Here is a 13,199-nt window from a genome sequence, read left to right on the forward strand (position 1 = left end):
TCAGTTCTTGAAACTTTGTTAACAGAGTTTCTCAGGATAGCTTACGTCTATCTTCAAGAGTTTGCCAATTCAGTTCCTTCAGTATCTCTGTGACACTCTCCCATGGATTAAATAAACCTGTGACCATTCGAACTGTCCTCCTCTGTATACATTCAATATCCCCTGTTAGTCCTATTTGGCATGGGTCTCAAAGACTTGAGCAATATTCTAGGAATGGTCACATGAGTGATTTGTACGCAATCTCTGCTGTAGACTGACTGCACTCCTCCCGCATTCTACGAACAAATAAAAGTCTATCCCCTGCTTTATCTACGACTAAGCCGAAGTGATCTTCTCATTTCATATTCCTACACAGTGCACACCCAGGTATTTGTATGAGTTGGCCGATTCCACCTTTGACTCACTGATATTATAGTCATAGGATACTATAGTTTTTTTTTTTTGTGTGTGTGTGTGTGTGTGTGTGTGTGTGTGTGTGTGTGTGTGTGAGAGAGAGAGAGAGGGGCACAATTTTAAATTTCTGAACATTTAAAGCAAGCTGCCAATCTTTGCACCACTTTGAAATCTTATCAAGATCAGACTGAATATTTATACAGCAGACTACTGCTTCATCTGAAAAAAACCTGGCATCACTATTAATATTGTCTGCAATGTCATTAACATACAACATAAACAACAAGGGTTTCAACACACTTCGCTGGGACACACCCGATGTTACTTCTACATCTGATGACAACTCTCCATCCAAGATGGCATGCTGCATCCTCTCTACCATAAAGTCCTCAATCCAGTCACAAATTTAACTTGATACCTCATATGGTCAAACTTTTGACAGCAAGCGTAGATGTGGTACTGAGTCAAATACTTTTCAGAAATCGAGGAATACCGCATATACCTGACTGGCTTGATCTAAAGATTTCAGTATGGCATTTACAAAAAGTGCGAGTTGGGTTTCACATGACTGATGTTTTTGGGGCTAGTGCTGGTTGGCATGGAGGAAGTAATTCCATTCAAGATACCTCATTATGTTTGAACTCAGAATATGTTCTAAGATTCTACAACAACGTGATGTCAAGGATATTGGATTGTAGTTTTTGTTCATCACCTCTACTACCCTTCTTGCAGACAGGCATGACCTGTGCTTTCTTTTGACTACTGAGCACAGTTATTTGTTCAAGGGATCTACAATAGATTATATTTAGAAGAGGGGATAACTCAGCTACAAATTCAGTATAGGGTATGACAGGGATTCCTTCATGCCCTGGAGATTCATTCAATTTTAACGGCTACAGGTAATTGGTACAAGGATTAAACTGTGGCAATTCTCCTAGGTTTTCCTTTGTAAAGAAACATTTGAAAACGGAGTTAAGCATTTCAGCTTTTGCTTTGCTCCCCTCAATTGCAGTTCCTGCCTCATTCATTAGGGACAGTACACTAATAACTATAGTGCCACTAAAAGCCTTTACATAACGACCAGAATTTCTCTGAGTTCTGTGAAAGATCATTTGAGAATATTCTGCTACAGTAGTCACTGAAGGCAGCACATATTGTTCTCTTGACAGCCAAATGTGTTTCAATCAGCATCTCTTTATTTATAGCCCTACACTATGTTTTACATCTACTATGCAGCAGTCTGTTCCTTTACAGTGAACTTTTATACTTCATACATATGTACCCAGTGCATGGTCTTTTAAACTTCAGCCTAGTTCTTCTATATGTTCCTGCCCTGTGCTGAAAGTTTCAAGTTCCTCACTCAGAGATGACACTACTAATATTTTATCTAGTTTACTGAACATATATCTCTTTCTGCTTGGTTTAGCTGACCCTTCTACTTTGGTAATCATCGTTTCCACAACCATGTCAAGGTTACTGACAGCCTTTTCGAAGTGGATGTCCTCAAACAGGTCCTGTCTGTCTGTTGCTATTAGACCCAACATGTTTCTATCATGAGTGGGGTTCCAAACTAGATGTTCTAGGTAGTTTTAAGATGGGGCATTTAGTACTGTTTCACAGATTGTCTGATCATGCCCAATAACAAAACTGTAATTTCCCCAATTAATTGTTGGATGATTAAAGTCTCCACCAATGTTTACAGTATGATTGAAGAACTTGCATGCAAGTGAACTGAGGTTTTCTCTACAGTTTTTGCTTACATCTGGAGATGAGTCTGGTGGGCAATAGAAGGAGCCAACCATCATTTTATGCTACCTCTGACACTGAGTCTTGCCCAAAGAATCACACATGCAGCTTCAATTTCTATCTCAGTGGATTACTTTCTTGTTTATTGTGACAAATACATCACCTCCATTTCCCATCTGCCTATCCTTGCAACACACACTTAAATTTTCCCCGAACGTCTCACTGCTATCAATTTCAGGTTTCAACCAGCTTTCTGTACTTAGTATTATGTGAGCTTCAATGCTTTTCATGAGTGCTTCAAACTCTGGCACTTTGGTGTGAATGCTTCGGCAGTTTACCAGTAGGATTTTAATACTCTCATCTGCAGGAGGCATTTCTATCTATCTTTCACTGGTACTTCAGGATTTCCTACAGATACCGTAATACGGAGTAGATGGAGAGTCACTTAATCTAAGAAACCCTTTTGTGTACCCCGAACAGTCAGCTACCTGAGTAACAGCCTCTGATGTGTATTGCACAGCTGACTCGTTTAGGGGGACTCTACAGTTCTCAACCCTATGACGCAAGTCCAGGAAGTCACAGTTTGTGACAGAACCTTCGAAGTCTCTGGTTAAGTCTTACCACTTGACTCAGAACCAAAAGGGCACAATGGATTCAGGGGACAATGCTGCAAATTGTGAGCTTTGTTGAAACTCCATGTGCAAGGCTGTCTTCTCAACCTTCTCTGCCAGTTGCTGGGTTGACTCAAGTAGGACCTCAGGCTGGAATGACAAATGTGACCACAGAGCCCTGATGACAGGAATCATTTGTTCCAACATGTGCCACAATCTGCAGTTGTTTGCATTCTATTCCCTCAATGGATGATAGAACAGACTCTTCAACATGCTAAACGAGGTCCCCAGGCATACAAACTGAGTGCACCTGGTGTCCTTACCTGTCCCTTGCTGCCATTTCCATAAGCAGTACCATCATTTGCTGTACATTTGAACTGTGTTTGTGCCTCTTGACACCAGACAGAACAGGTTTCCCCATAACAGGTGAAGTGAGTCCCACAGAGCTTCAGTTTCCATGAGAGAGATCACCTCAAACTTCCTGGTTTGAGAAATTGGTACAAATTCCTGAGGCCTCCCAGGCCCCATCCACCCTTTACAGGATGGTGAGTTCTACCACTGACATGCCACTCACAACCGAGTGAACGAGTAAAGACAGATCCTGTACTTTATACAGAGGACACAGGATCTACAGGAGAGGATAGTACTTCATGTACATCTGTTACTGATATCACAGGTACACGACTCTTGGGAGCTCTTCCAACACACCAATTCGCAGCAGCTGCCAATCATTTTACAGTAGTCAGGGCAATTTCTAGCTGCTTACAAATGTCAACCAATTCATTCTGTGTTCAAGAACAGCATTCACAGAGGGGCTGCATTTTGGCTGGTGCAATGTATTACGAGACACTGACAAAATAATTTTAAATTAAGCCCGCTTAATCTGTTGAGCTAAAAAGTTGCTAAGGCCATATAACAATTGAAGCAAATACACAAAATTATATTTTTATTAAGGCAACACAAAAAGCTGATGTAAAAATTACTAGTTGCCTAAAATGTTTTGATGTTAGTTATAGTTGTTTGGAAACTCGAATACATGTTTATTTACAGTGTTGTTGTTGTTGTTGTTGTTGTGGTGGTGGTGGTGGTGGTGGTGGTGGTGGTATTCAGTCCAAAGACTAGTTTGATGCAGCTCTCCATGCTACTCTATCCTGTGCAAGGCTTTTCATCTCTGAGTAACTACTGCAACTTACATCCCTCTGAGTCTGCTTACTGTATTCATCTCTTGGTCTCTCTCTCTAAGATTTTTATCCGACACACTTCCCTTCAATACTGAATTCGTGATCCCTTGATGTCTCAGAATGTGTCCTACCTACTGATCCCTTCTTCTAGTCAGATTATGACACAAATTTCTCTTCTCCAGAATTCTATTCGGTACTTCCTCATTAGTCATGTGACCTAACCAACTAATCCTTCAGCATTCTTCTGTAGCACCACATTTCAAATGATTCTGTTGCCTTCCTGTCTAAACTATTTACGGTCCATGCTTCTATACATGGCTACGCTCCATAAAAATACTTCCAGAAAATTTATACTCAATCTTCATAAATTTATCTTCTGCAGAAATGTTTTTTTCTTCCCAGTCTTCATTTCATAATCCCTCTACTTCAATCATCAGCAATTATTTTGTTCCCCAAATACCAGAAGTCATCTACTGCCTTAAGTGTCTCATTTCCTAATTCAATTCCCTCAGCATCACCTGATTTAATTTGACTACATTCCATTATCCTCATTTTGCTTTTGCTGATGTTCATCTTATATCCTCCTTTCAAGACACTGTCCATACCATCAGGGATAGGCTACAACCCTGTCTCACTCGCTTCTCAACCACTGCTTCTCTTTCATGCCCCTTCACTCTTATAACTGCCATCTGGCTTCTGAACAAATTGTAAATAGCCTTTCGCTCCCTGTATTTTACCCCTACCACCTTTGGAATGTATGGTTAAATGATGATGGCGTCCTCTTGGGTAAAACATTCCGGAGGTAAAATAGTCCCCCATTCGGATCTCCGGGTGGGGACTACTCAAGAGGATGTCGTTATCAGGAGAAAGAAAACTGGCGTTCTAAGGATCGGAGTGTGGAATGTCAGATCCCTTAATCGGGCAGGTAGATTAGAAAATTTAAAGAGGGAAATGGATAGGTTAAAGTTAGATATAGTGGGAATTGGTGAAGTTCGGTGGCAGGAGGAACAAAACTTTTGGTCAGGTGAATACAGGGTTATAAATACAAAATCAAATAGCGGTAATGCAGGAGTAGGTTTAATAATGAAAAAAAATAGGAGTGCGGGTAAGCTACTACAAACAGTACAGTGAACGCATTATTGTGGCCAAGATAGATACGAAGCCCATGCCTACCACAGTAGTACATGTTTATATGCCAACTAGCTCTGCTGATGACGAAGAAATTGATGAAATGTATGATGAGATATAAGAAATTATTCAGATAGTGAAGGGAGATGAAAATTTAATAGTCATGGGTGACTGGAATTCGTCAGTAGGAAAAGGGAGAGAAGGAAACGTAGTAGGTGAATATGGATTGGGGCTAAGAAATGAAAGAGGAAGCCGCCTGGTAGAATTTTGCACAGAGCACAACTTAATCATAGCTAACACTTGGTTCAAGAATCATAACAGAAGATTGTATACATGGAAGAAGCCTGGAGATACTGACAGGTTTCAGATAGATTATATAATGGTAAGACAGAGATTTATGAACCAGGTTTTAAATTGTAAGACATTTCCAGGGGCAGATGTGGACTCTGACCACAATCTATTGGTTATGAACTGCAGATTGAAACTGAAGAAACTGCAAAAAGGTGGGAATTTAAGGAGATGGGACCTGGATAAACTGACGAAACAAGAGGTTGTACAGAGCTTCAGGGAGAGCATAAGGGAACAATTGACAAGAATGGGGGAAATAAATACAGTAGAAGAAGAATGGATAGCTTTGAGGGAAGAAGTGGTGAAGGCAGCAGAGGATCAAGTAGGTAAAAAGACGAGGGCTATTAGAAATCCTTGGGTAACAGAAGAAATATTGAATTTAATTGATGAAAGGAGAAAATATAAAAATGGAGTAAATGAAGCAGGCAAAAAGGAATACAAACGTCTCAAAAACGAGATCGACAGGAAGTGCAAAATGGCTAAGCAGGGATGGCTAGAGGACAAATGTAAGGATGTAGAGGCTTATCTCACTAGGGGTAAGATAGATACTGCCTACAGGAAAATTAAAGAGACCTTTGGAGAAAAGAGAGCCACTTGTATGAATATCAAGAGCTCAGATGGAAACCCAGTTCTAAGCAAAGAAGGGAAATCAGAAAGGTGGAAGGAGTACATAGAGGGTCTATACAAGGGTGATGTTCTTGAGGACAATATTATGGAAATGGAAGAGGATGTAGATGAAGATGAAATGGGAAATATGATACTGCGTGAAGAGTTTGACAGAGCACTGAAAGACCTGAGTCGCAACAAAGCTCCGGGAGTAGACAACATTCCATTAGAACTACTGAGAGCCTTGGGAGAGCCAGTCCTGACAAAACTCTACCATCTGGTGAGCGAGATGTATGAGCCAGGGAAATACCCTCAGACTTCTAGTAGAATATAATAAAACTTCCTGGAAGATTAAAACTGTGTGCCCGACCGAGACTCAAACTCGGGACCTTTGCCTTTCGCGGGCAAGTGCTCTACCAACTGAGCTACTGAAGCACGACTCACGACTCACGCCCGGTCCTCACAGCTTTACTTCTGCCAGTATCTCATCTCCTACCTTCCAAACTTTACAGGAGCTCTCCTGCGATCCTTGCAGAACTAGCACTCCTGAAAGAAAGGATACTGCGGAGACATGGCTTAGCCACAGCCTGGGGGATGTTTCCAGAATGAGACTTTCACTCTGCAGCGGAGTGTGCGCTGACATGAAACTTCGCTGCAGAGTGAAAATCTCATTCTGGAAACATCCCCCAAGGCTGTGGCTAAGCCATGTCTCCGCAGTATCCTTTCTTTCAGGAGTGCTAGTTCTGCAAGGTTCGCAGGAGAGCTTCTGTAAAGTTTGGAAGGTAGGAGACAAGATACTGGCAGAAGTAAAGCTGTGAGAACCGGGCGTGAGTCGTGCTTCGGTAGCTCAGTTGGTAGAGCACTTGCCCGCGAAAGGCAAAGGTCCCGAGTTCGAGTCTCGGTCGGGCACACAGTTTTAATCTGCCAGGAAGTTTCATTTCAGCGCACACTCCACTGCAGAGTGAAAATCTCATTCTGGAATAATATAATAACTGCAACCCCAAAGAAAGCAGGTGCTGACAGATGTGAAAATTACCAAACTATCAGTTTAATAAGCCACGGGTGCAAAATACTAACACGAATTCTTTACAGACGAATGGAAAAACTAGTAGAAGCCGACCTCAGGGAAGATCAGTTTGGATTCCGTAGAAATATTGGAACACGTGAGGCAATACTGACCCTACGACTTATCTTAGAAGCTAGATTGAGGAAAGGCAAACCTACGTTCCTAGCATTTGTAGACATAGAGAAAGCTTTTGACAATGTTAACTGGAATACTCTCTTTCAAATTCTGAAGGTGGCAGGGGTAAAATACAGGGAGCGAAAAGCTATTTACAATTTGTACAGAAACCAGATGGCAGTTATAAGAGTCGAGGGACATCAAAGGGAAGCAGTGGTCGGGAAGGGAGTGAGACAGGGTTGTAGCCTCTCCCCGATGTTGTTCAATCTGTATATTGAGCAAGCAGTAAAGGAAACAAAAGAAAAATTCGGAGTAGGTATTAAAATTCATGGGGAAGAAATAAAAACTTTGAGGTTCGCCGATGACATTGTAATTCTGTCAGAGACAGCAAAGGACTTGGAAGAGCAGTTGAATGGAATGGATAGTGTCTTGAAAGGAGGATATAAGATGAGCATCAATAAAAGCAAAACAAGGATAATGGAATGTAGTCGAATTAAGTCAGGTGATGCTGAGGGAATTAGATTAGGAAATGAGACACTTAAAGTAGTAAAGGAGTTCTGCTATTTGGGGAGCAACATAACTGATGATGGTCGAAGTAGAGAGGATATAAAATGTAGACTGGCAATGGCAAGGAAAGCATTTCTGAAGAAGAGAAATTTGTTAACATTGAGTATAGGTTCAAGTGTCAGGAAGTTGTTTCTGAAAGTATTTGTATGGAGTGTAGCCATATATGGAAGTGAAACATTGACGATAAATAGTTTGGACAAGAAGAGAATAGAAGCTTTCGAAATGTGGTGCTACAGAAGAACCCTGAAGATTAGATGGGTAGATCACATAACTAATCAGGAGGTATTGAATAGGATTGGGGAGAAGAGAAGTTTGTGGCACAACTTGACCAGAAGAAGGGATCGGTTGGTAGGACATGTTCTGAGGCATCAAGGGATCACCAGTTTAGTATTGGAGGGCAGCGTGGAGGGTAAAAATCGTAGAGGGAGACCAAGAGATGAATACACTAAGCAGATTCAGAAGGATGTAGGTTGCAGTAGGTACTGGGAGATGAAGAAGCTTGCACAGGGTAGAGTAGCATGGAGAGCTTCATCAAACCAGTCTCAGGACTGAAGACCACAACAACAACAACAACCTTTGGAATTTGAAAGAGAATATTTCACTCAGCATTGTCAAAAGCTTTTTCTAAGTCTACAAATGTTATAAACGTTGGTTTGTCTTTCCTTAACCTCTCTTCTATAAGAAGTCATAGAATCAGTATTGCCATGCTTGTTCCTAAATTTCGCCAGAATCCAATCTGATCATCACCGAAGTTGGCTTCTACAAGTTTTTCCACTCTTCTGTAAAGAATTCATGTTAGTATTTTGCAACCATAACTTATTAAACCGATAGTTCAGTAATTTTCACACCTGCCAGTAACTGCTTGCTTTGGAATTAGAATTATTATACTCTTCTTGAAGTCTGAGAGTAGTTCGCCTGTCTCATACATCTCTCTCACCAGATGGAGGAGTTTAGTCATGGCTAGCTCTCCCGAGCCTATCAGTAGCTCCCTTTTGCCTGATCCATTTACTGCACTTTTATATTTTTTCCTTTCATCAATTAAATTCAATATCTCGTGTTATGCAAGGACTTCTACTAGCCCCTGGCTTTTTGCTTATTTGATTCTCTACTGCCTTCACTATTTCATCTCTCAAACTACCCATTCTTCTTCTACTGTATTCCTTTCCCCTGTTCTTATCAACCATTCCCTAAAGCTCCCGCTGAAACTATCTACAACCTCTGGTTCTTTCAGTTTATCCAGGTCCCATCTTCTTAAATTCCTCCTTTTTTGCAGTTTCTTCAGTTTTAATCTACAGTTCATAACCAATAAATTGTGGCCAGAGTCCACATTTGCCCCCAGAAATATCTTACAATCTCTGTCTTACCATTATATAATCACTCCGTGACCTTCCAGTGTCTCCAGGTCTCTTCCGTGTATAAAACCCTTTTTCATGATTCTTAAACCAAGAATTAGTTATGATTAAATTATGTTCTGTGCAAAATTCTACAAGACTGCTTCCTCTTTCATTCCTTCTCCCAGTGCATATTCACCTGCTATTTTGCCTTCTCCTCCTCTTCCTACTATCGAATTCCAGTCCGCCACGACTATTAAATTTTCGTCTCCCTTTAACTACCTGAATAATTTCTTTTATCTCATCAAGATATTATTATTTATGATAGAGGCAGATAATATATAGGGCTACTCCTCTTTAAGGGAAAACTAGATGTAACACAATAAGTTAGTTGGTACATCTGCTACCGCAACTAAATCACAAATGCCAATTTACTACAAATTGTTTGTTGATTATGCAAAGGACACTGGTAGCATCTGAAAATTCTCAAAAATGCATGTTTATTTGCTTTGATACACAATTAAATTTAGGGATGATGTATTCTTGGCAGAACTGTGAACCACAAACACTGATCTGCTACAAAATAAATTATATATGCAAAACACTCATACCGCTGACTTAGGAAAATATAGTTTTGTAAGCATCCAAATATTCTAAAAAATAACCTGTTTCTCTCATAATTATAAAATGAAATTATGAGTATGATTATTTTGAATGTGGATACGCCTACTGTTCTCACACATTTTAAAAGAGTGCAATAAGTTTAAGCTTGTAATTGACAATAACAGTATGAATTTATTGCAGCACTTGCGAATGTTTGAAATTCCACAATATGTCACAATACAAACAGGTATCGATCCATTAAACGAAAGATAATGCAGAAGCAATGCGATCAGTAAAAGAAGAGAATCTAGAACTTCAATTCGGCACAGGGTTTTTGTACAAGTGGTCCCACACAAAGGAAAATTCTGAAACCAGCTTTTATATATAAATAAATATGCATACTGCATGGATTTTTCACTTTGCTGATTCTGAGTGCACTTCTATGCTATTGTGCCGAAGAAGAACAGTGCAGCGTGATTTTATCTTGGTGAAAATCGCTAAAACGCGCAGCACCAATCAAGCATGTCTTCTACCTGTTGCAGCTAACAATGCAATTACGTGAGTCTAAGAAGCCTGAGCAACAAAACTTTAATTAATGATAAATACAGTATCAGAGAAACATTAAAGTGTACAAGCATTGCAAACTTTTTATATTACACAAAGCTAAGAACACCTTGCAAAAGAAAGTGAAAGAAAGGAGAACAACTCAACTCACTTTAAAATGTGATCACAAACATCTGCATTTGTACCCCATGGTGGAACCTCATACATCTTGACTCTGAATGTGCTCCCTATGTAATCTCTGACCTCTGAATGTGTATGGTATCCCTCTTCATGAACAGAAAGCAGCATTTTCTTAATACATCTGTGGATGGAAAAACACAGAAGTTGAACGAATGCTATGAAAAAAAGTAACCACTGCACATGGTTTCTTGTTTTAATGCACAAGAAAACTATAATTAATAAGTAAATAACACTGAAACCTGCAAAAAGAAACACCAAAATTGGTTATAAAATAATTTCTTTCTGTCCCTATCTATAGCTTAAGCCTTGTTTACACGATGACATTGGGTTGCACCACTCGTTGCGTGGAATGAGTTGCAAGTGGTTTCATATATTACTTTACACACAGCGACACCAGTATACACTTCAGTTTCATCGTTTTGTAGGTCCCTGAGTCGTGCCTGAAATGAAAGTTTTGGCAGCTGCACGTTGCACAAGTTGTGATGGAGTTAAAGTTTGTTGTGTGGAATCATTGCATAAGAAAAAAATAAGAAACATGTTTCGATTCGTGACTGGATGAAGAAAAGATGTAAGCTCGGTTGCTCAGCATCCTGGCTGAAATAATTTATAGCAGAAGATCCAAGAAGTTCTTTTAATTATCTTAAGACGTCACCAGAACTGTTCACGTTTCTTCTAAATAGGGTTATTTATGCGATAAGGAATCATACAGTAATGCATGAAGCACTATCACTAGAACTGACATTACATATCATATTACGCACATTACAATCGAGAACACTAGGCATGCTATAAGATATGGTTTTAGTTGGTGCTGACGCTATTTCATTAACACCAATTGTTATTAACATTAACAGTAATAGTTAACATTAACAACAATAATTATTCAAAGCAGGCCACATTAAGAAGAGAATGGTTTACAAACTACTCTCTTGAAGATAGATCTGTACAGTGGCAATATTTCAAAATTCTAACATATGTGAATGGGGAACACTGCAGTGATGTTTTAAATAGATCAATATTGAATAAAGAATGCAGCTTCTTAAATTGGTATAGCCTTCCCTCCAGTCAACAATATTCCTTGACAAAGAGTTGGCAGTCTTGTAGACGAGAACACTGCCACAGCTAGAGTTACACTTGGTTGTATTTTTCTTAATTCAGTTGTTTATGTGCTGCTAACTCTATAAATTTTGCCCTGCACCTCAGATACTGTCAAAGCATCTATGTTACGATCACACATGATGGTCTCAGCGGCAGCAATATGTTGCTTAGTTTTGTAATCGGCATCACTGAAATCCCACAAACACCTTTGCAAAGCATAGATATCCAAAAAGTGAACATTATTCTCCGTTCCCCACCTCATATTTCAGTTTGGCTACATTCTACAAACACAAACAGCATCAAAACTCATGTAACTAGCGTCACCAAAGTTGGAACACACCGGAAGTGTTTAGTTTCACCAACGAGTTGTGCAAATGCGCAGCGCACATGCGCAGTGGCCGGTAGCACAGTTGCCTGCAACCTAGTGTCGTCGTGTAAACTAGGCTTTACAAGAAACAAAACATGAAGATAGATCAGGGGATAATTTTCTGATTTCAGTTTTAAATTGTGCCGCAGACTCACTGCCACTACTTTACAGAATACCTGTGAAATAAGCATATGACTACTACAGTATACTGACAAATATGTACAAAATAGTCTTATCAAATTCCTCAAAGTCAATGTCAACTTTGTAGTACAGTTATAACGATCTGCTGCAAAACATAACCCAAATGGTACCCTTATTGAAGTAAGCTGGTGTTGCTGTGTTTCACCATGTCCACCAATCAGGTGACCAAGTTTGTAGACACCTACAGTTTGGCAATGATCAGTCTTAAAAGTAGCCCATAACTGTGTGGTTAGTTCACTTGATAAATAACTGACACATCTAGCTGTAATTCCTGGTCGATCTCTAAGCTCCCGAGCTTCCTCCACCCCACCAACGACAGCCCCCCCTCCCCTTCCCCACAAAAAAAGTGCTCTGTAATCATGACGAGAGGCTGCAACCAATGATTTCTGGTGTAATAGTCAACCTTAGTTGCCAATGAACTATTAATCAGAGGCTGAGACGGTTCTGCGACCGTGTGGGCTGCAGATTCCTCGACTTGCGCCATAGGGTGGTGGGGTTTTGGGTTCCGCTGGATAGGTCAGGAGTCCACTACACGCAACAAGCGGCTACACGGGTAGCAGGGGTTGTGTGGCGTGGGCTGGGCGGTTTTTTAGGTTAGATGGCCTTGGGCAAGTACAGAAAGGGCAACAGCCTCAACGGGTGCGGGGCAAAGTCAGGACATGCGGGGACCAAGCAGCAATCGGTATTGTAATTGTCAACTGTCGAAGCTCCGTTGGTAAAGTACCGGAACTTCAAGCGCTGATAGAAAGCACCGAAGCTGAAATCGTTATAGGTACAGAAAGCTGGCTTAAGCCAGAGATAAATTCTGCCGAAATTTTTACAAAGGTACAGACGGTATTTAGAAAGGATAGATTGCATGCAACCGGTGGTGGAGTGTTCGTCGGTGTTAGTAGTAGTTTATCCTGTAGTGAAGTAGAAGTGGATAGTTCCTGTGAATTATTATGGGTGGAGGTTACACTCAAAAACCGAACTAGGTTAATAATTGGCTCCTTTTACCGACCTCCCGACTCAGCAGCATTAGTGGCAGAACAACTGAGAGAAAATTTGGAATACATTTCACATAAATTTTCTCAGCATGTTATAGTCTTAGGTGGA

At 40.3% G+C, this 13,199-nt stretch overlaps 1 protein-coding gene across 1 annotated transcript in view; it reads right to left on the reverse strand.

The window, feature by feature from the left end:
- LOC124595230 (DNA-directed RNA polymerase I subunit RPA2) overlaps positions 1-13,199 on the reverse strand; it is a 237,958-nt gene that overhangs the window by 180,422 nt on the left and 44,337 nt on the right. Inside the window, exon 6 of the mRNA XM_047133886.1 lies at positions 10,410-10,559. Within this exon, the coding sequence (XP_046989842.1) occupies positions 10,410-10,559 (150 nt within the window). The remainder of the gene's footprint in view (positions 1-10,409; positions 10,560-13,199) is intronic.

This window comes from Schistocerca americana, chromosome 2 (genome assembly GCF_021461395.2).
Source record: "Schistocerca americana isolate TAMUIC-IGC-003095 chromosome 2, iqSchAmer2.1, whole genome shotgun sequence".
NCBI lineage: Eukaryota > Metazoa > Arthropoda > Insecta > Orthoptera > Acrididae > Schistocerca > Schistocerca americana.